This window comes from Heptranchias perlo, chromosome 8 (genome assembly GCF_035084215.1).
Source record: "Heptranchias perlo isolate sHepPer1 chromosome 8, sHepPer1.hap1, whole genome shotgun sequence".
Taxonomy (NCBI): Eukaryota; Metazoa; Chordata; class Chondrichthyes; order Hexanchiformes; family Hexanchidae; genus Heptranchias; species Heptranchias perlo.
Window position 1 is genome coordinate 20,493,324 of NC_090332.1, and position 25,050 is coordinate 20,518,373.

The 25,050-nt window shown below is 37.0% G+C and overlaps 1 protein-coding gene across 1 annotated transcript in view; it reads right to left on the reverse strand.

The window, feature by feature from the left end:
* lrpprc (leucine-rich pentatricopeptide repeat containing) overlaps nt 1-25,050 on the reverse strand; it is a 113,335-nt gene that overhangs the window by 54,828 nt on the left and 33,457 nt on the right. Inside the window, exons 12-23 of the mRNA XM_067988772.1 lie at nt 17,552-17,670; nt 16,866-16,959; nt 16,038-16,107; nt 13,024-13,051; nt 12,353-12,410; nt 11,684-11,790; nt 11,393-11,470; nt 9,716-9,772; nt 8,781-8,894; nt 3,139-3,269; nt 2,781-2,866; nt 1,427-1,634 (exon numbers count right to left, since the gene is read on the reverse strand). Coding sequence (XP_067844873.1) covers nt 1,427-1,634; nt 2,781-2,866; nt 3,139-3,269; nt 8,781-8,894; nt 9,716-9,772; nt 11,393-11,470; nt 11,684-11,790; nt 12,353-12,410; nt 13,024-13,051; nt 16,038-16,107; nt 16,866-16,959; nt 17,552-17,670 — 1,150 coding nt within the window. The remainder of the gene's footprint in view (nt 1-1,426; nt 1,635-2,780; nt 2,867-3,138; nt 3,270-8,780; nt 8,895-9,715; nt 9,773-11,392; nt 11,471-11,683; nt 11,791-12,352; nt 12,411-13,023; nt 13,052-16,037; nt 16,108-16,865; nt 16,960-17,551; nt 17,671-25,050) is intronic.

Below are 25,050 nucleotides of genomic sequence, written 5' to 3' on the forward strand. Positions count from 1 at the left end.
TCTTCACATTTCATCGTGGTTTGCTTCCCATACTGAAGATACACAGTCAGAATCAAATGAAGACTTTTCAGACAGGTTTATTAAAATCACAAAAGTTTGCATTTATATAGTGCCTTTAACATAGAAAAACATCAAGGTGCTTCACAGAAATATAAGAAAAATGGAAGCTAAGCCAAACAAAAAAATTAGGTGGGCTGAGCAAAGGATCTTAAAGGAAGGGTCTTAAAAGGAGGATAGGGAGATGGGGAGTCAAAGATTTAGGGAGAGAAGTCGAAAAGTGGGTCCTAAACAGCTGACAGCACAGCCACCAATGGTGGGGATGCACAAGAAACTGGAGTCAGAGGAATGGAGGTGAGCTGGAGGAAGTTACAGGGATATAAAATTTAACACAAGGAAGATAATTCTAAAAATGAGGTGTTGGGAAATCAGGAGCCACCGTACATCAGCAAGGATTGGGGCGACAGGCGAGCTGGTTTGGTGTGGAATAGGATACAAGCAGCAAAAGTAGGCATCTGTGAGATGGAGACTATATGGGGCTGGAAGCTAAGCTCGGGGCTAAACAGGATGTTGCGGTTGTGTGTCTGCCTGGTTCAACCAGACAGAGATAGGGGGAGGTGGGGGAAGATAGAGTTAGTGGTGATGGTATAGTTTGTGTCAGGGCTGAAAACAATGGTTTTGATCTTCCCAATATTTAGCTGGAGGAAATTACAGCTCATCCAACAGCACAGATTAGTGGATGGGTTGAGAGGTGGCAGAGGGGTAGAGTTGGGTGTCATTGGCATGCATGAGTAAGGCGACCCTATGGCTTCGGTTTACAATGTTATGACTGGTGCAGCTCAGTTTTAAAAATTCAGAAACAGTTGAGCTTGAGTTCTAATACCATGCGATTCATTACTTTTGACCACAAGTACAGGAAGGGTATTTAAATAAGTGTTGCTAAATAGCAATCAAGTACAAGAAAACCTAGCCTTTGAGGTTGCAACTGAATTGGGTGAGCCATTACGTTGAAATAATTCCCTACCCCACCCCATAAAGATCTCCATTTTGAAAATAAAATTAAGAGTCCAGCTACTGGCCTTCCACATTTCTACATAACATTGTATTTTTCATGCTAATTCTTAGAACATTCCAATTGCCATTTGAGGTGTGCAATTCTGTCAAAATGTTTTCTAAAATATATACGCAAAAATTTTATTGGACATAAATTCTCTACCAGATATTTCATGCCCTAAGCTTAGCTAATAACTTAGAAAAAGACACTTTAATACACAAAGTCAATTAAGCGCCTCTTGCGAAATGTGATATTTCATAAAATAAATAAGTGTGCACACCAGTATGACAGGGGCAGGGAGGAAAGTCCTTTGTTCAGCAGGACATTTATAGTCTGTTGCTACTGGAAATGTTGATTTTTATATTTTCAACTTACTGATCAAGATGGACTGTAATTAATGGTGAACACAGGTTGGCAGTAGGCTTGGCCAACCCCAAATTCACAATGGACTCGTGTAGCTGTTTCACTAAATCTGCTTCTCCCCGCATGGCTACAGCATTCAGGATATGGAAGAACGAAGTGATAGTTGTTTCTCTTAGAACAACCTCTTTCTCTTTCATCTCCTTTAGAATTAGAATAGCATCTACAATGCAAAACACAAACGGTCCCCAGTTAAAATTTATTCAAGAGGAAAACAAACTGCCTTTTTTTTAAAATAGCATTTTAACTAAGCAAGAATGCAAATTCTGGAGTATAATGCAGATTTCAAGTTAATTACTACTTGTGTATCTATGCGAGACTACAATTATATACCACAATAGCATGATTTTATCATTTCTCTGCTACTGTGACTACAAATTATAGGCAGTATCTGTGTGCCCACTCTGCACTGTATAACCCTGCACAGCCTGCCCTGTAGCTGCACAATCTCACTAAATGGATGCTTTTATCCCTCAATGATAACATCTGCTAAATCACACTATTGTTTCTCTAGCAGATGGTTTGTCACGAGGCCAGATAATTAAGATGTGTTTACACTGTATTTACATCTAGACTAATGGCTTGATACCGATACAGCCTGTTTGCAGAGCCGATACTAATTATCCAGTCTTAGTGAGGGAAAGCTTTCTAACAGTCTACATTAAAAAAAATAAGGTTCGATAATCTGAACAAATTAGTTCTCCTTATGGAACAGACCTAGTTCATTCTTATTTCAACAAAAGCAAGCATTGTGGCTTCTGGCAACTAATCCAACAGAGAGGATTATTTCAAAATGTTTTAATAAGTTCCAAATATAATTTTGAAATTGAACTGAACATTTTTTTCCAAATAGCATATTAAAATGGTTTTATAAATGTCACGCAACTTTGTATTCAATTTATTATTATGCATCACCATTCTAAACAAAAATAAAAACCATTAGTGTGGGCACAGTAGGCAATCTATGCCACAAGTCATGTTCCTCAAACTTAAATCAAATGGTTATGTTAATAAAAAAAAGCTGAAAAAAATAGCAAATGCACTGAGCTGTGCAAAATGTAAATGACGAGCTGTGCAAAATGTAAATGACAAGCTTGCCAAGCCATTATAACTACTGTAATGGCCTGCACTGTCCAGCATTTTTGGGTGAATTCACATGAAAATTATTATGCGATATGTTAGTATAACCTTTGAAGGCATGATATATACTATCAAAATAAAGACAAATTCTCATTGCTTTACAGAGATGTAAGTGCCTTAAATTGTGATTTTAAAAAAATTAATTGTTTTACAGTAGCAGTCACCTTACCTTCTAATTTACCATGCTTGGCTAGGACCCTCACAAGTGCCAAGTACTTATTTGTATCAAGGGCAACAGAAGAATCTTTACGGTCCCTTAAATTTCAGAATGAGAAAAAAAGGTTTGTTTTTGACAAATGAGCACAGTTTTATTTAGTACTTCAAAATGTTGCAGTAATGCAATGCTCAACTTCATGCTGTATAAAAATCACCATGTAGCAGCTCTCACTTTTAATTTAGCCATGGTCCAGGCTCTGATTAAGATTTTATGAAGGGAGGGGGGTTTAAAGATTACTACCTGCTTAATTCAAGAAGGTCTGTATATCAGCATAAATTAATCTGACATATTTCTGCACTAGTGTACTTACACTTCTTGTTTCAGGTTCAGTGCCTCTTCTGCATTATCGTGTCGACAGCAAAGATTTATTAGTGCAGCGTAGCCACCGATAGCCATGTCCGATTCATACTGAGCTTTCACTTCAAGGGCTTTTTGCATATTCTAAAAAGAGAATGAAAAAAACAGTTCTGCTGAAGAGGTCTCGGCTGTATAATACAAAGCTAAGATTTTCTGTCACACCAGAACCTCTACAGACGTTGCAGTTTTAGTTACTGTTCAGTACACTTAATTATTATACAGGTGGGTTCATGCCACATCTTTAAAAATAAAATATTGCTGGCAAAACAAATGAGAACGGTCAATTTTGAAAAGAAATTGAGAGGGACCATAGAATGTCAAGTACTTTATCTTTACAGCAAATATTATTGAGTTATTTTGCACATAAATGTATTTTTAGTAAGATTATAATTAGTCTTATTGTAATAAACAGAATATTGTATTTCCTAATAGAACTGTTTTTACAGAGTCCAAATTATGCATTTTCTCTGCCTTCAGTTTAAATACAACACAGAAAATGGATTCACATGCAATGCAAATCATTTTACTAACTCTGGACAGGCCTCAATTTCTGACATAGGTGCAATTATCCAGTTATATAATCTTACACTTCAAGGGGAGGTTTTGACCAGCAACAACAAAAATGCAGAAGTTCATAGCAATCTTAGCAGTGCATTTGTAGGGAGTTAGCCACCAAAAGTCATGCACCTTTCACAGGAAGAAAGGAGGGGAAAAATAAAGTGACTGAGTAGTCACCCACATAACTCCTAGAAACTAGTTTCAGAATGGCAGGTTACCTACCTGCTAGGTAGGAATAACGGGGGGTGTACAGTGAGGCCAGATTAAAAGGGTGTCGAGAAAATACCTTAAAAGAGTGTTGCAAAGAACCAAGCATCGCCTGAGTTACATTTATTCGTCAAGTCGGCCAGCAAGGCCCCACTTTTTCCTGCACTCTCTTATGATGAGTTAGCTGATTTCAGCCAGAGCAGCAGTAGGGAAACTACAATTGGCCTGAGGATCCCTGGATTCAGGAGGGGGAGTCTATGTAGGATTCTTGCTACTGATCGCTATTTAGCAACCTCTGTAGGAAAGTGGTGTAGAGTGAGGGCAAAATAAGATTTAGCTGTAATTTCTCCCCCTCCTTCCCTTTTCGAATCCACTGCCAAGGCTCACACATGAATAACGGCCAAGGTACCAGAGAGTGCTCAACTCCTGTGGAATAGTATCCCACCAAGGAGTCAATACCGTCGGAAAACTGGTGAGAAAAAATGAACAAAAATGAAGTGAAAATACATGGATTTTCTGCTTCTCGTTCTATAACATTTTAAAAGGGATTTTCCCTCTAGATTTAGTGCAAATAGATCTGTAAGGAAAGTGGGATGAGACATACGTGATCTTAGAAAAGAAACACTACTCCATTTACATTGACACATAATACGCTCCCAAGTGCTCTAAATTATAATATGCAAAAATGCAAAATGTAATATAATATTTTTCTTCAAAAGCAGGAAGTAGCCATAGCTGCTTCTTCATACAGTGCACTGTGGGGAGAATGACATTACAACCAGCTTATGATTTACAGCTAACGTATTAAAACTTTTCAGACAATCTTGGCTCACAGGCCAAGCTGAGATTAAACATTTTTGAGCTAAAATTCTGTAGACTGTTTCATAGTGTGTTTGCAATTTTATAGGGCAACTGGGCAGAACACACCGGCTACTTTTAAGACATCCTCCCCACAATGGATTCGTGGACAGAAAGCAATTAGGTTCTAGGTTAAAAAATCACAATCTCCCTGTAGCTACTTATTTTGGTAAATATTACTGCTTTTAAGAAAAAGTGAACAAATGTACCTGGGGGGGGGGGGGGGGGGACTTAACATGTGGTTCACTATAACCCTTTTTTATTTTCATGTACCCAGCCAAAGAACTTAGCCCAACACAACCTTATCACATAAATCAATAAATGGCTTTGACTGTGTATCAGAAGGCAGTAAGTACAATCAAGTAATAAAAAAAAACATAAATGGTGAGAGCAGAGTCTGAGTAATTTATTCACACGGACATCGGATAGTGTATTGCTGGACGCATGCATTCCCAGATACGTGTTACACGTATCCAAGTTTGTTCCTTTTTGGGTCTAGGTCAATTGTAATACATGTTTCAGAGTTTTGCTGTAGGAGGGCCCACAGCCCCTCCTCACCCACCCCACAACTCTCCCATTTTCTAGTATCACAAAGCCTTAGTTACTGGGGACTACAATTACAATCAACAAAATGAGTAAACAAAGCAAACAACAAAATGAGAGGAGGACTGTAAGGGTAGAGACAACAAATCATGAATTGATAAGTAAAGAGGGCGTAATTCTGCGAGGGGTGTATTTTTCAACATCGCTATCTTTAGTTTCTCCAGTAAGAATAAAACTCTGACATGCTTTGCATTTGTTTTTAATTTGTCTTATTTTTAAGAGAATGTGGAATGCATTAAGCAGGTTTTATTATATATATATGAAATGTAATATATGATTTAAGTGATTTTCCATTTTGCGATACTTTACCATGCTAAAAACTGGCAAGTAAAGAACTATTTCATTTTTAACAAGACAAAAGTTCAAAAAAAAGTTGGGGCTATTTATTAAGATCACCATTAATATTTGAAATGAGCATCAACCAATGCACATGGTGAAGTTTTAAAACAAGTGTCATCCGCGACTAGCATTTTTTTTTATGATCAATAGCACTGGGGTGCAAAAGCATATACAATTAAACCCCTTGGGAACCAGACACTTTTTAAATTAAGGATTTTGAATGAATCGCATGTCTGGACTTGGTACCAACAGTACAACTGCTATTACATTTCTATCAACAACTTGCCAAGTAAGGTTTTTTTTAAATTTCAAATTAAACATTCAAGGTTACCCTGCCAGAGCCACTATTTTATATGTGGTTAGACTGAGAAGATTGCAGCTGCACGCTCCCACCTACAGCCTGATTTGGTTTTTCAAGCAGCAAGTAATAGACATAGCTGATTCACTAACATGTCCATTATTCCAATTCAAACCAGATATAGGTTGGAGGAAGTGTTAAAAACAAAAATGGCAAATTTTCGTACCACAATTGCTGATCAAAGGCCACACATAAAACCTTAAATTTCCACCCTCCTTCAGATACTTCATAACCTGAGTATTTTTAGCATTTTGAATTTTACTTCTGGCTAGACTGGAAATTGTATTCCGCAGATCAGCATATAAAAATGCATTTGTTTGTTGATGGATATCCTATCGATATTGTACACTGATGTAGCAACAGTACCCGTAGATTGTCGAAGCATGCCTTTGAGGTTTGTGGGTGAAATGCCCGAAAATGTGCCTAAAATGGAGTTTTAGCATGAAAGTTGAACACACAAAATTGAGTTCAGCTGTTGAACGGAATGCTGGGAATAAGCTTTTAGCGAACACAAGTTCTCAGCTAGTTCAAAGCACCTGCCAGGCTTTTGGCCATGAAGTTTCTCATATAATTTGGCCATAAAATCTTCTACGCTAAAGACCAAAAACTAATTAAAGCCATAAAACCTATAGGTTAATTGCACCAGGAAGACCTGTGATTATACTACAAGCATCCCTTACCAGTACTCAAGCCATTTGGGTAACACCTAATGGAACATAAAGATGTCACCTCTTCCCATTTGTGTGAAAAAAAATTCTTGAGAAATGCAAGATCAGTGGTGCGGTGGTAAAAATTAAGTAGACACAAACTCTGCTTTGCCGGGGTAAAATCCATGCTTCAGCAACTCAGTGACAACCACCGGACTCTACATTCATCAAGTTTGATTGGCAGAAAGTCAACGAGACCTTTTGGCACCAGGTTTGATTGGCAGAAAGTCAACAAGACATTTGGCACCAATGTCATCCGGATAGGTTAAGTGAATATAGGGAGACCTCCTTTTTGGGTTTTTTTCACTAGAGCTAAGGAGGGTTCAAGATTATGAAGGGCTGTGATAAGATAAATAGCAAAAGATTGCTTCCACTGGTCAGTGACACAGAAAAGAGAAGGCACAAATTCCAGATAATCATAAAAAGAAACTGAAGATCAGAAAAATAACACATTATGATTCTATATCAATTGCCATTTTAGAATAAATCTGGAAGATGAAATGGAGAACCACCCACTTTCCACTAAATCATTTGACATTTTATAAGTTCCTACATCAGTGCATTCATGAGTTGACCCAAAGACTACTTGTGACATGCCTCCCCTTCATGTGTGACCCTCAGCAGAGCTACTGCTCCATGCATCTCTAGGCCTCCATTCAACATTCTGCTTCCAGCTACAGGATGTTGTCAGAGCTGCCATTCAATGCTGTTTCCTCTTGTTGCCCAGTGAAAGGAAGCAAAGGATTATTTTTAGGAACCATCACCCATGGAGCAAGGGAAATGCTTAATATTACAGAACTTATAGTTTAATAAAACTGCAAACCCTGCAGTTTTTTATAATCCATTTTTCTAAGGGAAGTTACCTGACTTCCACTTTGCAATGGCTCAGTGTCACACATTTTAATTCAGCAGCTCAATGTGTAAGAGCTGGGGTGCAGCCTAAAACTCCATGATGCAGCATGTTGGTGCATTCTCAAGAATGGCCCTCAGCAAGGAGTTAGTGAAAAGTACTGCCATAGAACGACAGAAGTTTACAGCACAGGAGGATGGCCCATCATGTCTGTGCCGGCTTTACACTAGAGCAATCCAAAACTAATTCCACTGCTCTGTGCTCCCCCCTGGTCTCTCCCCATAGCTCTGTATTATCCTCTGCTTCAAATATTTACCCAATTTTCCCTTAAAAAGAGGCAAATGTCTTGCCTCAACCACTCCCTCGATGAACAATCTGGTCTTTGACATTTTCACTCTATTCCCATCACTAACTACTCTATCGTCCCAAAAAAGGAACTTGGTATGATAGGGAAAAGATTTTTTAAAAAAACACTCCTCCATACAACAGATGAGACCAACAGCAGTTTGTAGCGATTCAAAAGTAACAATCTGATTCATAAATAATAGAAATTACAGAGTTGAAGGAGACCTTTCAGTCTATCGTACCTTTGTAGGGAATTCCAAGTATCAGAGTTTTTGGGTTGTTCTCACAATCTCACTGAAGCGATCTCAAATTCTTCCGATTTTTGAAAACCTCTAACTTATTTACCATCTTGTGCTTGAATGCATGGCTCCATGTTGTGAGTGTTTCCTACACTATGTTTGCTTAGGTGGGGGGGGGGGTGGTGGTATAAAATACTGCAGAAATCATCCAATTAGCACGATAACATCTAACTCTCTTGTAACGGAGGAGAGTCATCCATAAACAGATAGCTCACGTGCTATCAATGTGTACTATCTACACTGAGCCACTGAATAAGTATAACAACAATCTATACGTGTATGACTAAATGTTGCAACCAATGGGAGGAGGAGTTTCTAAAATCTCTCAATTATCCTGCATTAGAATTTCACTGGAAATCATTTCTGGGATCTGGTAACTCTGTTCATTAAACATTTAATTGTTTTAAAATCTAAAATTACCTCTATTTTACATTAGACCATATATCTTAGCTAAGAAATTGCAGACATTACCTCAGTCCCACAAAGCAATAGGATCAGTTGTTTCAGCATCTCTCCAATGGATTTGTTCTCCATTTTTAGCTCTGCCAATTTTGTTTCCAGGGCAACAATTTTTGCCTCGGACCCCTGACAAACCAAAATCATACACGTTAGAGACTCTCCAAAAATGAGAAAAATAACGATTTCAGGTTATGTAATTTGAATCACTAATTAAACCAGTCTTTTTTTTTATAAAACGCACATTACCATTCTCTCATCACCCTAACATTTGTACTTTACTTCAGCGGGCAAGCAATATTAAAATACTGATTTATTCATATCTTCTCAAAGCAACAGCATTCATTGCCTAGCTAATAAGAGAAACATTTGCTTTGGAACTATACACAGAAATCATCAAACCCCCACCGCAAAGAGATTCGGCACTTTCTCTCTCTGGAAAATATTAAGATGCCTAGTATCACATATTCGAGTTCCAGCTTGCTCAGTTCCCAATTTGAGACACAAGCAAAGCCTGTGGCATCTCCCAGCTGCAAGGAGGAATGGTAAATCAGGAGGACCGCCACACCGGAGCAATCTCTGGCACCTTTTAGCAACTGGCTGCAATCACCTTTGGCGTCAATCTGACAACAGCTTCAGGCATCACAGCACGTAGAGGAGGAGGATGAAAACACATACAAAAGCTGAGACAAAAACTTACCCATACAAATGAAGAGAAATATAACGTCAGGCTTCTTGGGCCATTTAATCATCTACATAAGTAGAACTGCACTTTGCATGAATAAATTTGTCTCATTGTTACACTGGAAAAACAATGAACCATGATAGCAAAACTTGATCTAATTAGAGCTGACTTTGATTTTTAACAGAAAATATCTTTTAAAAAGTTCCATTTCTAACCTGAACGCAAGTAATAAGTATAGTTAACCTATGCTGAACTTCCTACTCACTTTTGGGAGGTCAGCAGCAGACAGCTTATCCTGTTCATCCACCAACATAAGAACATCCTGAAACATAGCATTTTATTGTATTTAGAAAACATGAAATTGATGGTTTTCATTCACTTTTGGGAGGGTGGGGGGGGGTAAAAGGGAGAAAGAGAAGGGAGTTGAACATTTTAGGAGTAATACATTTCAAAATTTTGCCTCAAATTTCTTAAATGATCAGGCATCCTTATTTGTGGAACTTTTAAATAAATGTCCTAAAACAGAACGTCAAAGGAAGGAATCACTCCAGGAACTGGTAAGGCAGTATCATTTAAGTACATCAACCACCTCTCCTGGCAAAAAAGAATCGAGAAATCAAAATTGATGCAAGTTATGTCTCTTGTTTGAGGTACTATAGTTTTCAGTGTTAATTTCATTCTCTCACGCCTTCTCTTCCAAGAAGAAACATAGCAAGTAGCATCTGGAAGCAGCCTGGTTGCTGATCCAGAGGTAATTGATGTGGAATAAGTCAGTACTGACTGGATACTGGTACATAGGATACAGGTGCATCAACTGCAATGCCAGCTGGAAAACCTTCAAAATCAGCAACTGTACTCAAAACATCACAAAACCGTTTGAGGTTATAGATGAGGTACATTGCTAAGGTGACATAGGGGAGCTCTGTACTGTTCTGATCTGTACTGTACCTGATCAAGACACTGTACTTAAAGCAAAGTAAGCACATTATCCTGGAGGGGAAAAATGTTTGCAAAGATTATTATACCCTTCATCACTGAAAAAAATGTTACTATGTCAGTCCTAATTATAGAGCTGGTCCTAGATATCTAACATTTTATAAATGCAGAGAGACACAGGCATTAGTTCAGGCGGGTTAATAACTTTCGGCTGTCAGGTTGGGTTGAATTGGAATTTAAGAGCCACTGCACTAGGCCAGATTTGTTCTGTATACAAAAGGACACTCTTACATTATTTATACTAGCTGAGTGCCTTTCAGGATGGACCCATGTCAAGTTTATGAACCTCATTCTTCACAATAGAATCAGAAGTAATGCAGAAACCTACTGTGCACAGTAGTACAGACAAGGACAAAGTGGGCTATGAGGTGATAAAAATGTGGAAACTGGTTATTCCTTCCCTGACTTCTTCTATCCCCAAATTATAGCTTTCTCTCAAAGACAGTGACTCTTCCTTGGGTCCACAGGTGTCAGAAGACCTCCATTAACCATTTCAAGGGTCTGTTCTTCTAAGGTTAGATAGCAACTGTGCACAAGCTATTCACCTGGAAGGGGCATCACTGAAAACTTCAATCTAAGTATACGCACCAGACACAATTCATCTGCGGTTACTGGATAGCAATTGGGAACAGGAACTTTAACTGACTTCCCCTCTCCTTAGCTCAAAGGTGCTGAGGCAAATTGCACCACCTCCACTGACACCTTAGCAGAGATCAGCTAACTGAGGATAGACACAGATCTAAGGTACGGCCTTCCTAACCAGTATGGCTCAGTGACCAATGCTGTGGTGCATTTACCCATTCAGCTATCATTTCCTCATCCTCTACATATATACAAGTTTGAAAAGATATTTCAAACCATACAATATATAAACATAACAGGCAACTACTTCTCTTGCAGAACAATCTATATACATGAAGGAAAAGACAAATTTATCGTAAACCACCTTAATTAACTCAGGGACATGGTAAGCATCCAGCAAATTTCGAATTCCTCTGTAGATATTTGCTGGGATTACAATATCCTGAAAGAAACAAAAAAAGTTTAAATTTTAAAAAAATGCTATTGAAAGAACTGTCTAGAAATTGTATAACTGGAATTACTTGAAATGTAATTTGCTTCTCCAACTTCAGCCATGTCATTAAAAGAGATCTAGTATACTTAAAAGCAGCAATTTTAAGTATAATAGATACATGTCAGACAGGACATGCATTATGTAGCTAGAATGAAATGGTACCATCTTGTTCAGCTGATGGAAGTATTGTCTCAAATGCTCCTCCTTGGCCTGCACCTCAGAGTCACTCATGCTGTCAATCAAATTGTAAAGAAAATAGCCAACAGCGTCTGCAAGGAAGAAATAAAAATGAAAAACAAGACAATCGTTCCACAAATTACTGAGATTGTCACATTATCAAGATTAATCTATTACAAATCATTTGGTATAAGAAGTCAAATTGGCTTAAGTGTCTGAAATGGCAACAATGATCATTGAGACACGTGGATCTCGTTGCTTAGAAGTATATAAGGCAAACAACTCGGTGCAAGGAATACTGAATAGAAGCCAAACCAAAAAAAAAACTCATGGATATACACCAACATACTTTCAATATCATAACTGCAATGTCAACATTTGGCATAAACACCTATTGAGTCTCAGTAAACCCATGAATTTCTCATTTAAAATTAAAATGATCAAAAAGCTACAAATACAAAAGTGGTTGAAGTTTTCTATTAATAAGAAAGTTCACATCAAGCAGAAAGATACTTAAAGGTTTTCTGAACACACACTTTAAAAATTTCACTTTAAAAAAAAAGCAATCATTGTTACTCCTGTAATCCTTCAAGCCCCATCATTAGATAGAACGGATTTGTGGGCGAGTTACAATCAAAGAAATTGAAACGCTACCAATCGGTCCTGGAGGATTCTGGCAATAACGCTCATCTTTGTACAACAATTCCGTTATCTGGGAAGACAAAATAATCATATATTGTAGTTGATAGAGGAACGCACGAACAAGCAGTGTTTGAAATTGTATTCTCTAAATAACAAAGCACTTTTCTATAAAGGATTAATCAACAGTACATTGTGGCATTTCATCTGTAAAATGCTGCACATAACAAGGTCTACTCAATAGCTTGATTTGCTTTAGGAAATAAAATTCTGAACAAAATATGAACCTCTTCCAAGGACAAGCACTTTCATATTAAGAAAAATCTATTTAGGTATCCTAATACTGAGTTAATGACCACAAATTTTAAAAAAACAAAATATGTAAATGCTTACAATAACCTTTAGCACATGTCAGCTTTAAAGTAATTAAACACTGCAGAATTTGCCAGAGGGTTAAAAGTGACCCATATAAATACTGCATCTCTACAGAGTAGTGAATCATGTACCGTCTCCGATTTAATATTAAAAGGCAGAAGAAAATTTATATGAAGAAAAATTAGGGTTTTGATGCCTCGCAATATCCTACTATATTTGAATGATTAAAGTAAGGACTTTATGTTTACACAGTTTGTACTATATTGGTATGACATGCAGCTAAGTGAATTTAGTTATTTGTTAGCACTTACCTTGGTGAGAAAATCAATATCTTTAGACCTGCAGGGGGCAGTAGAACATAAAGAATCATATTTCAATTAAATTGAAGATTTTAATAAACAACCATAGAATTTTACAGAAAGTACATTTAAAAGCTTAAAAAAGAACACGTCCGACCACCTCCCACTACAATTCAGCAAATGGTTCAACTTAAATTTTTACCAAATTGCAGAACCAAAACTAAAATTCATGGTAATGTTGTCACCAATTTAACCAAAAAAATGTTTCCCCTATCTAAGCTGTTTGGATAAATGTTGTGCTCCTTTTTGAGGGTTGTACAGTCAGAATTAGGGGCAAGGTGGATGAGGGCTGTTCCGTATGGCCTAGGAGAAGGGTGGACGAGGACTAAATAGAATGGATGACGGGCAGGGTGGGCAAGCATTGTAAAGTATGAACTAGGGCTGTAATGTATGGAGTAGAGGCAGTCTGGACAAAGGTTGTATAGTTTGGACCGGGTGCAGGGTGGGCCATCCTCTGCTGTACTCCCATAATATGCTTTCATCCCAAATGACTTTCCTCATTATTTCCATTTGCCTCGCCAATACTTTTATACTATGAGTTAGCTGACAATCGTGGAGTGCAGTTTTATGTTGTGGACTCTTTCCGACATCCAATTGTGTCCAAACTGCTCAAACTCGTGTCACTTGGCAGGCACCACAGCTCTTCCGTTCCATTTTACTTATTCGTTTTTGAATTTTCTCAAATGTAAATTTTGATCACGGTGCTAAGTCCCAGCAAAACCGAGAGGGGGAATTCATACCCTTAAAAAAAAGCTCTTTGTAAATAAGCACTTGAGAAAAAAAAAGCAATCCTTTCATTCCCATGAGATTTCCAAGAACTAGAATTAAGTACTGATAAATAGTAGGTGCTAACATTTTACAGAACCCTAACTCTCAAAAATTGCACAGGGTTTGCATTCTTTATTAGAGTTAAAATTTGTTCCATAACCATTTGTGATGCAAATGAGAACAGGTCACATATTCTGGGCCTCACACTTTAGGCTTCTAAACGTAAATGGAATTACTCAACATTCAACAATGTTAGAAAGGTGGACTGCATTAATGCAGGGTACTGCACTAAAGCACAACAAAATTATTAAAAATGTATTTGTAAATATGAAGTTTTGATGGTAAATTCAAGTGCATGTTACGTTGATGGCAGCATTTAGGGAGACTGTGCAGCCATTTATGGCCAATAATATAAATAAGGAAAGCTTATTTATAAGTACTTTCTACAATCTCTCAGATCATGGACATATAATCCAATACAACAAGCATAGTATGTTTTCACTTCAAAGGAAATGACAGTGGGCAAAACATCACCGCTACCATTTTGTATATTTCCTGATCTATGCAATTTGCCATGCAGACCTGAATCTATGTTGAGTAAACTGATGTCAACTGGAGCATGTACAGTTGACTTGAATGGCCCTGGGCTATGGAGGATAAAGAAAAATCACTCAGAGTTCCCATTCGTTATCACTCTCCAGCAACTTTGGCAGGAAAGAGAGAGCGATTGTGCAAGAGCACAAACAATATTTTAACAGTGAGAGACTATACTCTTCAAAGTAGAGCAGCCTGCCAACACTCACTGTCTAGTCCCACACATGAAGAATAGTCACTTGGGCAATGCACTGAGGGAGCTGCTGCCACCCACGGAACCATATCCCAGTCAGAGGTAGTGCCGGAGAGGATTTTTAAAAAAAAGTTTGACAGCCAATATTCTAAAAAAGCTATGTGGACAGGAACAATCAGTTAAGTCATCAACAACAAGAAAACAAAGAATTAAGTCATCTTACTTTTCAAAAATCTCCACCCTCCATTCTTGCAAATTAACACTCCATCTCCAACCTCCCTTTCCTCTCCAAAATCCCAGATCCATTCCTATCTATCCCGCAGCTCTCTCTGTTTGAATCCCTCCAATTTGATTTTCGTCCCTCACGCAGCACCATAACGGCCCTACTGGTTGCAAATGACTTTCTCCGTGATTGTGACCCAAGGTCCATTCTCGCTCCTTGACCTCTCAGCAACTTTTGACATGGTCAACCACACCTCTCCTTCGTTGTCCAGCTTGGTGGGACTGCCCACAATTGGTTCCATTCTCACTTATCCGAATGTAGCCAGAATATCTTGAGCAATGGCTTCCCGTCCACGCAAACTATCACCTTGGCAGACCCTATCTATCCTTGGCCCTTCTTCTTCATGTCTTGGTGACATCATCCGATATGTACAGTGACACACAGCTCCATGTTACAGCACTCTAACCTTCCTCAATTGCATTTATGGCAGAGATGTTTCATTCAGAGTTACTAGAGTACCAACAAATCAACTTGTCATTCAGTTATTCAAAGCAGATATTCAACTTCATTGTTACGTACACCTGGCACAGGTTATTCAGAGTCTGTTCCATAGAAGACTGAGTTGATATTGCAAGAACGCCATCAAGCACAAAAATGGAGTTTTGATCCCAAATTCACTAGGTCGGCAATGGACAGACATACATATTAATGAATAAAGAAATTCAGGCTAAACGAGCTGGTGTTCTGTCAGCAACATGTTAACACATTTCTATTAAAAAAATGCATAATGCACAGTCATGCAAGAAGTTGCACCATATTTATAATCATTTAGAATATCTGAATGATTGACCAAACGATATTAAAATGTAAACATAATATTTGCGCTTCACTGGAGCATGGTATTGTAATTGCTGGGTAAATATAAAAAGCACATTTCAGCAGTCAGTCAATACTGATTTTGCAACAGATGGGACCCTAATAAAAAGAAAATGATTTTTCTGCTAAAATACCAAATTTGCAGTACAGTAATTGGTAGAATATTTAATTACCAATGCAAGCATTTACACAGCCCTATAACTTAAATTTAACCTAATCAATTGTACCCATAACACACAGCATTAACTGGTTCCTCAAGTATTCAAATTTGTTCAAATGATCTAGTTTTTTTTTAATATAGTATCAACTTACCTTTTGAATCCTAAAATAAGACTCCCTCTGAAACTACTCAAATCCACTGCAGGATTTTTGGGTGAGGATACTGCCATGAGAGAAATGTAAATCATAGATTTAGAAAAATAGCAAATTGAAACAGCCAGCACCAAAATCACGGTAGGTGCACAAGACATCTTTTTAGAAGAATATTCTATTCATTCATTTTTTAAAGCACTAACTTTATATTATTACTATCAAGGAGATAAGGAAAGAAATTGCATTGCAAGCCCATCAGCAAATTAGAAAAGCAGCAGCACTGTAACAGCCTCCATAGATGCTATTACAAAAAGATCAGGAATCTGCATTGACATAGATCAACTCATTTATGTAGATTACAATATTGAATACATTAGTTTCCTCGTCAATTTCTCTAAACGCTACATATTTTTATAGCATAATTTTGATTGACTAATCATCGTATTTTTTTTTAAAAGTTCAAACATTTTCATTAGTTAAAACACCAGTGTCAAATCAAATGTCAGTACCAGTTTTGTGTTTGTGATTATATTATTACTCGTGACGATTGTGCCTTATGTCTACATTTGATTTTAAGTTGCAAAATCCTAGGGGGTGCATTTCCTCAAAGTTGCTCCCGCTCCAGTGCAGTAACTCCACCGGAAGTGCAGCGCGAACCCCAGCAGAGCGAGAGTAGCTCTAAGGAAATTCCCAGCCCTCGTATTTAAATCAGACTTTTTTGTTAAAAAAAGCCAGATCGATCTCATTATATATCACAATGTTTATAACACTATTTTTAAAATCCCATCTGGAAAAAAAGGCCTCGGTTCTGGACATTCTAGTACTTACACATAGAATAAACTTTGTCCAAATGTCCATTTAAAGCTTCTGTTCTCAGTTCAGAGGCATGAAATCCAATTGTGTTGACCAGGCATCCATTTTCCTTTATAGACAAAACAACTGTCAGATCTATGCATTTTCCCTTATTTTAACTAATAATGTTAATTGACTTTAATTGACCCATTAACTAGATCTATGTTGTGCAAATGACACTTAATGATGCTTGTTAATTTGCCAAAGTTTGTTATGAGTGCCAATCTGGCCATTTCTAAAACAAATAAAAAAATTCTTTATCCATTTACATTTATTTAATATCAGTAGTGCAATTTAATACACATGACCTCAGTGAATAGTTAAAATACAAAAACTAAATGAAAACAATAAAGGCAAATAGCTGCATCTGAAGTTGATGAACTAAATTAATAACAGTGATTCAAAAACAATCCTGGCGATAAAGGAATTAAATATTCTAAACATATTGCTAATTTCCTATCTTATTCTATTCCTACAATGATTCTGTAGCCCTGTTTAGAGAATTAGAAACTATAATAATCTATCTTAATGCAATTTCATCAATGGCAGCACATTTCTGTAACGCGTCATGTGGATTTGTCTTCGCCTTTGGATTTTTACTATGTTAAAGGCGCTATATAAATGCAAGTTGTTGTTCATTAAGAGACATTATTGATGCAAACCTCAAGCTGGGTACGAGCTAACTCGACGGTGTCAAATGATGACTGCACGTAGTTTGCATAGGTCTCCACATCAGGTTCTATTCCCAGATTCTGCATTGCTTTCAGTACTTCTATGGTCCCTGTAAATTAGTACATATAGTTATTTGTACATAATACTTTATTTAGTTGTCAATGCACATAGATTACAGGAACTGATTAAATACATTTCATTCTCTACCCTCTGAAGAGATGCTAAGGTACAACGTCACCCCGAGCCTTTAGTGAAACTATTTCATATCCAACACAACAGAGTTTTGATGACAAGTTCCACCTAAAATATTACTCTGCATTTCCACTTCGGATGCTCACTGCTGTATTTTTGCAGCATTTTGTTTTCATTTACAACAATTGAGCTCAAGCATTATCAAAACATTTAAACAGTGTCAAATTTTTGTCCTAGTTGTCCACCTTCAAGTGCTAAGTGGAATGCTCCAGGGATCAGTGTAAGGACATGGAATAAAAATACCAATGAAAACTGACCAAATTCACACTGTACCAAATTAGAGGGGATCAGTGAATCTGAGAAGCCAGCCAAGGACCTACAAAATGAGTTACATAAATTATGTAAGTGGACAAAACTGTGACAGATGAATTTTAATACAGGCCACTGCAAAGTATTGCACGTAGGAAGAAAAAAAAATTTCATGAATGGTGTCGAATGAAAGAACTTGCATTTATAGAACGCCTTTCACAACCTCAGGGCGTCCTGAAGTGCTTTACAGCCAATGAAATGCTTTGGAAGTGTAATCATTGTTGTAATGTAGGCAAAAGCAGCAGCCAATTTGTGCACCAGATGGACCCACAAACAACAATGAGATGAATGAGCAGATAATCTATTTTGTGTGATGTTGGTTGAGTGATAGATATAAACCAGGACACTGGAAGAACTCCCCTGCTCTTGGAAAAATGCCATGGGATGTTTTACGTCCACCACTAGTGCAGATGGGGCCCGTGGTTTAATGTCTCATTTAAAATGGCGCCTCCGTAGTTAAAGATGAAGTTAAAAGGCATCTAGGAATCTTAACAGGTTTGGTACTTAACAAGTCGATTACTGTAGAGCAGCATTCAACAAAACAAAATGAACAAGTGGATCACTGTAGAACAGCACTCAACAAAACAAAAAGAACAATGAACTATATAGTCAGTACAGTAGAGATCAAGTTAGAGGAAGTCATTCTCAAACTGTAAAGTGCTGTCATCAGGACTTGCCTTAAGTACTACATCCAGTTCTAGTCACTGAGACACAAGCTCTGAAGGCAATGCTGAGGAGAGCCACAACGTTAATCTCTAGTGTTAGAGGACAGTGTTATGAGGATTGATCTTTGAGATTTGGCTATTTTAAGCCTTGAAAGAAGGCAACTGAGTGAACCTCAGAGAATACAAAATAGTAAACAGTATAGAAAAGATTAATCTGGACCATTGCTGCAATTAAATCATGACAGAAGGACAATGGGGTACAGGTACAAACAAAAAACAAATTCAGAATTGATGCGTTTCTTCACAGCATGTAATCAGCTTGTGGAATGGGCTTCTGGATATGTAGTGCAGGTTAAAACCCTAGGGTTATTTAAGAAACATTTGAATGGTGCATAGGGCTGTGGGGTGGGGGAAGATAGGTTCTCTGGATGAATGACTTAAGATGGGCCAAATGATCTTTCGTCTCTAATTTCTGATCTAGTGAAAATTAAGTTTGCACTTACAGGATCACGGTTTCGAATCACAGATGATATTGTCTATGAACAGTGAGTGACTAACAGTTGGGGATAATCACGACTGTACCCACTTAATGTTTTCCACATCACCCTACTTCTACAACAGATTTATTTTGGGGGAGGAGACAGAAGAGAAAGAATACCCATCACTGAGCTGAATGCACATTTTGATTTAGAGTGGTGATGCGTACAATCGCAAAATCACAATTATAACTCAACAGGTCAAGAGAACATTTCACGCATTTTGACAGCCACTGTCCAATCTAAACCACCTTTAGCTGTCATTTTACAAACAAATTTGCTCTCCCTGAGAATTATCTACACTCTTTATACCGTATTAAATTATAAAACAGATATGTCAAGAGCTTTATCTATTGTCTCGGTTCTGAATCCAGCCCCTTTGCATACTTCACCTCTAACTTCCTATTACTCACTGCGACAACAGAAAGGGAAAAATAATCTCACTGCAAAAAAATGTAGAACAATTAAAGAAACTGTCCATTGGATTTACATGCTGCTTTCAATTTAACTTGAAAGATGACTTCAAACACAACAAAACTTTACAGCTCACTCCCAGCATAGCAAAAATGCTTCCTTTCCTCTTAAATCACATCAGAAGCAAATGCAACAATTCTGTTATTAAGAAAGGACTTGTCAGCTGATGTGACATCTTTGAAGTAAGGCAGCATATGCTGTTCACAGCTCATCAGCTACCTCTGTCAGTTATTTGTAAATTTAAAATTTGCTTAAAGCTCTTCTAGCCCGGAGTGCCACCTTTAGAAAGTAAAGTAGCCTTCAATATTTTATGCAGTGCGCTACAGTGCTGATAATCCAAAGTGATTTCCCTTTGAGCACAAATGTATATGTGGGGCTAAGTCACTCCAAATTAAAGTCACACCACTTTTCCTATTTTGCCTTAGAACAACTCCATATTCATTTTTGTATGTATGCATTATTGTATTTTTTGGGGGGAGGAGCTGGAAAAGAGAAAAATTTAAGGTAAACCAGTACATACTTACAGAAGCTCCTTTACAGTCTGAAGGTTATTTGTCAAACTGGCCTTATACTTCAATAAAGGGGGTGGGGGGAGTATCAATAAACAGACACTTATTAATGGCATACATATCTAAAAATAACTTAATTTTAAGCTATGATTCTGGATTTTTTTCATAGCAACAAAAGGTTTTTTTTAAAATAATGATTGAAGACAAAAAGGCTATTCAGGCCTTCGTGCCTTGGATTCAGACATTTCAAACCTTGCTTTGCATGCAAATTTTAAAAATGCTCTTCACAGTGCAAGGCAGTTTTAAAAATGTTCAGGCCATTTCTGAAGTAAAGTTCTGCCTTTATGGCCAACAGTATTTTGTTGAAAAATGGTTTTATAGTAACACCAGGCAAATATGCTTTAATCATTGTTGTCATTAAAAAAAGAAATGATGTTCATCAAGGTCTGTAATAATTTTATATCAGGAACCAGCATCTTTTTCTAAAGAAGGATGTTCATATCATGTTAAAAACATATTTGTTAGCTGTCGCTATATTTACGCTCAGACGCCACTCAGCACCTCCACTTAATCTCAAACTAATGGTACTACAGCTTATTTGGAAAGAACTTCTTCACTTAATGAAAAACTACTGCTAATTAGCAGTACACAAACAATTCAGTCAGTAACCTCTCTCCATAATGACCCTCATAACTACAGCTACAGAACAGATGCAGGATTACTAATCACTGTCTGAGAGGGAATAAAAAAAATGACCTTTTCTCAGACCTAAAGCTTGTTCAAAACAGATGCCAGTCAATTAAATTCTATTTAAGAACCTTGTAAACAAAAAAATCCAGACAGCTTCATAATGCACACAAATTATTTCTACAGCAACACTATGAACATGAACAAATCAGAATGGTGAAAAGGGTCAACTGCAATCCTTGGCAGACAGCTACAAATATCTCAGATCTGAAATGCCTTAGTTCAAAGCCCAAGCATCAATCCCACCTTTTGGAATGAAGAAAGTCCATTAAAATTATTTCAAATGTTCTCTTGTATAACTCGAGACCTTAATTTTAATCATTTCACAATAATTTCCCAGTGCTACAATTTTACTGTTGTAATTTTTATTGTTTCCAAGAATACTGTATAGTATGTGTATAATTACAATTCGTTGATTATAAAAAGTCGTTTTACCGTAACATTTACGACCAGTTCTGATGACAACCATGCACTTGTCATTCTTTTAACCACTTACAGTAATTAAAACCTCTCTTTTTGGGTTAATTTAAATTAATTTACAGCCATAAACATGCAATAAGACCAGGTTTATGAAAATTATCAAACCATACCTGACACAAAATTGGGAAGAGGGTATGGAAGTAGGGTGCTCTGTACCCCCCTTAAGTTTTATTCTGATACTTACTTCCTATAATTTGTATCTCAGTTTAATTTTATCACATCATAACAAAGTATTTAAATTTATGAATTCCATCCTTCTCAGCCCACCCTATCGACCCTCAAAAACCATCCAACCTTATTAGCTGCAACCAAAGCAATTAAAAACTAATTGTTTCTCTACCAAGGTTGATAATACTAGCTTCTTCTTGCTAGCAAACTCTCAAACTGCCACACAAATAACCATTTTATTCAGCCAAATTTAGCATTTTAGTTATCCTTGTCCTGAATTAATTTCCAAATTACACAGCTCATTCAGCACTGAAATTTCTCCAAAGTGTCATGGTGGGCATGCAAAATGTTCATAACTATAAGCACTTGAATTGTGAAAATCACTCAGTATAGTTATGCCCTTCCAAGCTTTGAATTGTACAAGGAGAAAGCAATTTGAATTACAAAAAAGCAGGACAAACTCCTGGTGGTGGTAGCAGCAATGGGTGCAATTTGAGATTGTGAGTTATCACACAAGCAGCACACTGGTACAACAACAAATTGTATCTGGTTAAGTGCAATTTTCCATTATCATATTGGTACTAACAGACTAAATAAGCCTGGTGACAACAGGATCATAAATAAGACATTTAAATCAAATAGGCTGCACAGTCCAAACTTCAGGCCATTCTGTCAAATTCAATTTTTTTGTCATATGAAAAATTTGCAATTCTTTTGGTGCATGATAAAATTAACTTTTTCCTTCCCATTTCATTTCACCCACATAGTTTTCCTCACCTAGGAGAGTAGGCAATGACCTGTCCTCAGGTTGAACTAAGTTGATACACCTCAGTACATAGGCACTCTCCAAAGCTAATAGTTAATTTGGAAGTCCAGGAGATGTAATATATTTAACATTTTTCAGATAGATCCCTAGAAACAACCATTGAGATATTCTTACAACAGGCAGCCTATGTTTTGAAAAACAATCCGTTTTTTAAAATGCTTCTTGCAAATTCCTGTGTATATTGAATACAACAGGCAGCCAAAGAAAAAAAAGTTTCAGCTCTCTATCTAAATATGTTTTCACAAAGACAAACAGTTTATTATTTAATATTGACAGTATTAAACCAGTGACATAGTTCTGTGCAAAATTTCAACCTACAGATTGGAAAGATTAAATATCACTTGATTAAAATGCACCTCATGGAACTGCAATAAATCAGATGGAAAATGTTTGTTTTCTTAACAAGTAGGAACTCCCGAGTACTGTCGCAGTGGGGCACAGTCAGGTGGCAGGCTAGGAAACAATCTGACCTGTCAACGCAACAAGTCAAAGACAGCTACGCCGATAGTGGTTTAAGTACTGTATTTCAAAGTGCATCACATTGCTAAACACAGATTCTACACATCAGACTGAAGAAAACATTTAGCATTCATTGCTTCTAGCTCTGTTTTATTTGACTGACACTTCCCTCTTTCTATGGACAAATTTCTACCCGTTACAGGCGATTCCGTTCTTAGTCCATGTCACAATAATAAAAAAAGTCTTTAAAAGAAAAGCAGAATTTTGGTTGAACATCTGATAAATCAGGGTAACCAGAAACCAAAATTTTTTTGACATTGGGTAATTCATTTCCTATTTAATATACTGTACGATTTAGTATTTTTTTAAAAAACAGATTTATCAAATGTTTGAGGCAAAGTGTTGCTTCTCTTTTTTACACTTTATAATTCTGACAAGTATAGGAACAGATGTGCCTTCAACTAACAGTGCTGAAAAGCAGTTATGGGAAAGAAATGACAGTTAAATTAAATAACAAAGAGCTAGAAGCAACAAGCTTTCATGTTTTCTTTGCCTGACGTTCAGTGTCTAGGCTGAGACATGCAATACACTTCATAATATTTACTCAAGAGCTTTAGAGACTCAGAATAGACCTGAAATTTCGGTGACAAAATAAAGTCAAAATTGGCTAAACTTATATTTTAAAAATTGGGAGATAAAATTGACATTTTTTAAAAAATGATATAAACTCCATGTAGCTTCTGATGTGCAGAAGGACAATTTAGTTTCACAAGAAAATATGTAATTTATATTAAAATTCCCTACCTTGAACAAGAGTGATAATGAATTTTCAGGTAATCAAATGCAATTTTTTTAACTGATTAACCTGCAGAAATTACACAAATCCCTCAACATGAACATGGTGACAAATCAAACAAACTGGCAGTCAGCATAAACAATGAAAACCACTGGCAATTCAGGAAACCATTGAATTATAGTGTTTTTTTAAAAAAGTGTACAATGGAAGTGATTTCAACGCAGAATTGATAGAATTTTACAGCACAGAAAGGTGGCCATTTGGCTAATCATGCCTGTGCCAGTGCCAGCTGTCTGAAAGAGCTATCCACCTAGTCCCAATCATCTGTCTTTTTACCTTTTTATTTTTTTTCCCCATTCAAATATGTATCCACTTCCTTTTAACAGCTGTTACATATTCTATTTCCAACACTGTTTCTGGTACAGCATTCCATGTCCTCACAATGCACCATATAAAAAAAATCTCCTAGCATCTCCCTTTCTCCTGTTGATGATATTAAATTTATCCCCTCTTGTTATCAACTCACCAACCAGCGGAAATAGTTTTTCCCTATTCACCTTATTAAAACCTTTCGTAATTTGAACATCTCCATCAAATCTCCTCTTAACTTTCTCTGCTTTAATGAAAAGAGCACCAGTTTCACCAGTCTCTCCTCATAACTAAAGCCTCTCATACCTAGTATTATACTAGCGAATCTCTTCTGTACCCTTTCTATGACCTTGACATCCTTCCTAAAGGGTGCCCAATACTGGACACAATATGTTAACAGCAGTCAAACTAAAAAATCTAAACGCAGTGATCAGATCGCTTTTTGTGTTAATAAAGCTACTGATTCTTTCAACGCTTTAAGACCACTTTGGAAATAACCCTAAGTTATTCTCTGTAAGGTGGACAGAAGTAGGCAGATGATTTGTCAAAGATTGGCTTCAAGAAGCAAGGACAAAAAATGAAGTGCACAAAAATGTCCCAAAATAGGAACTGGATGAAGTTATCATAGAACTGGCAATATCCTGCAGGATCATTATAATGTGCTAGAATATTCACTGCAGTTCAAATGATGCTCTAAGTGTACTAATTAAGAAACGTTCTGCATACTTGTTTCATTTTACATTATTACACATTACAGCAATGCAGTGAAAGCAGGCTGGATGCAATGCACCATAAAACGATAGGACACAGGTTCAAACCCAAATTTTTTTCTCCATATACCGAGCTCCTGATCTCATCTATGCCGTTGTAGGGGATGAGGTCAAGGAGGAGAAAGAATA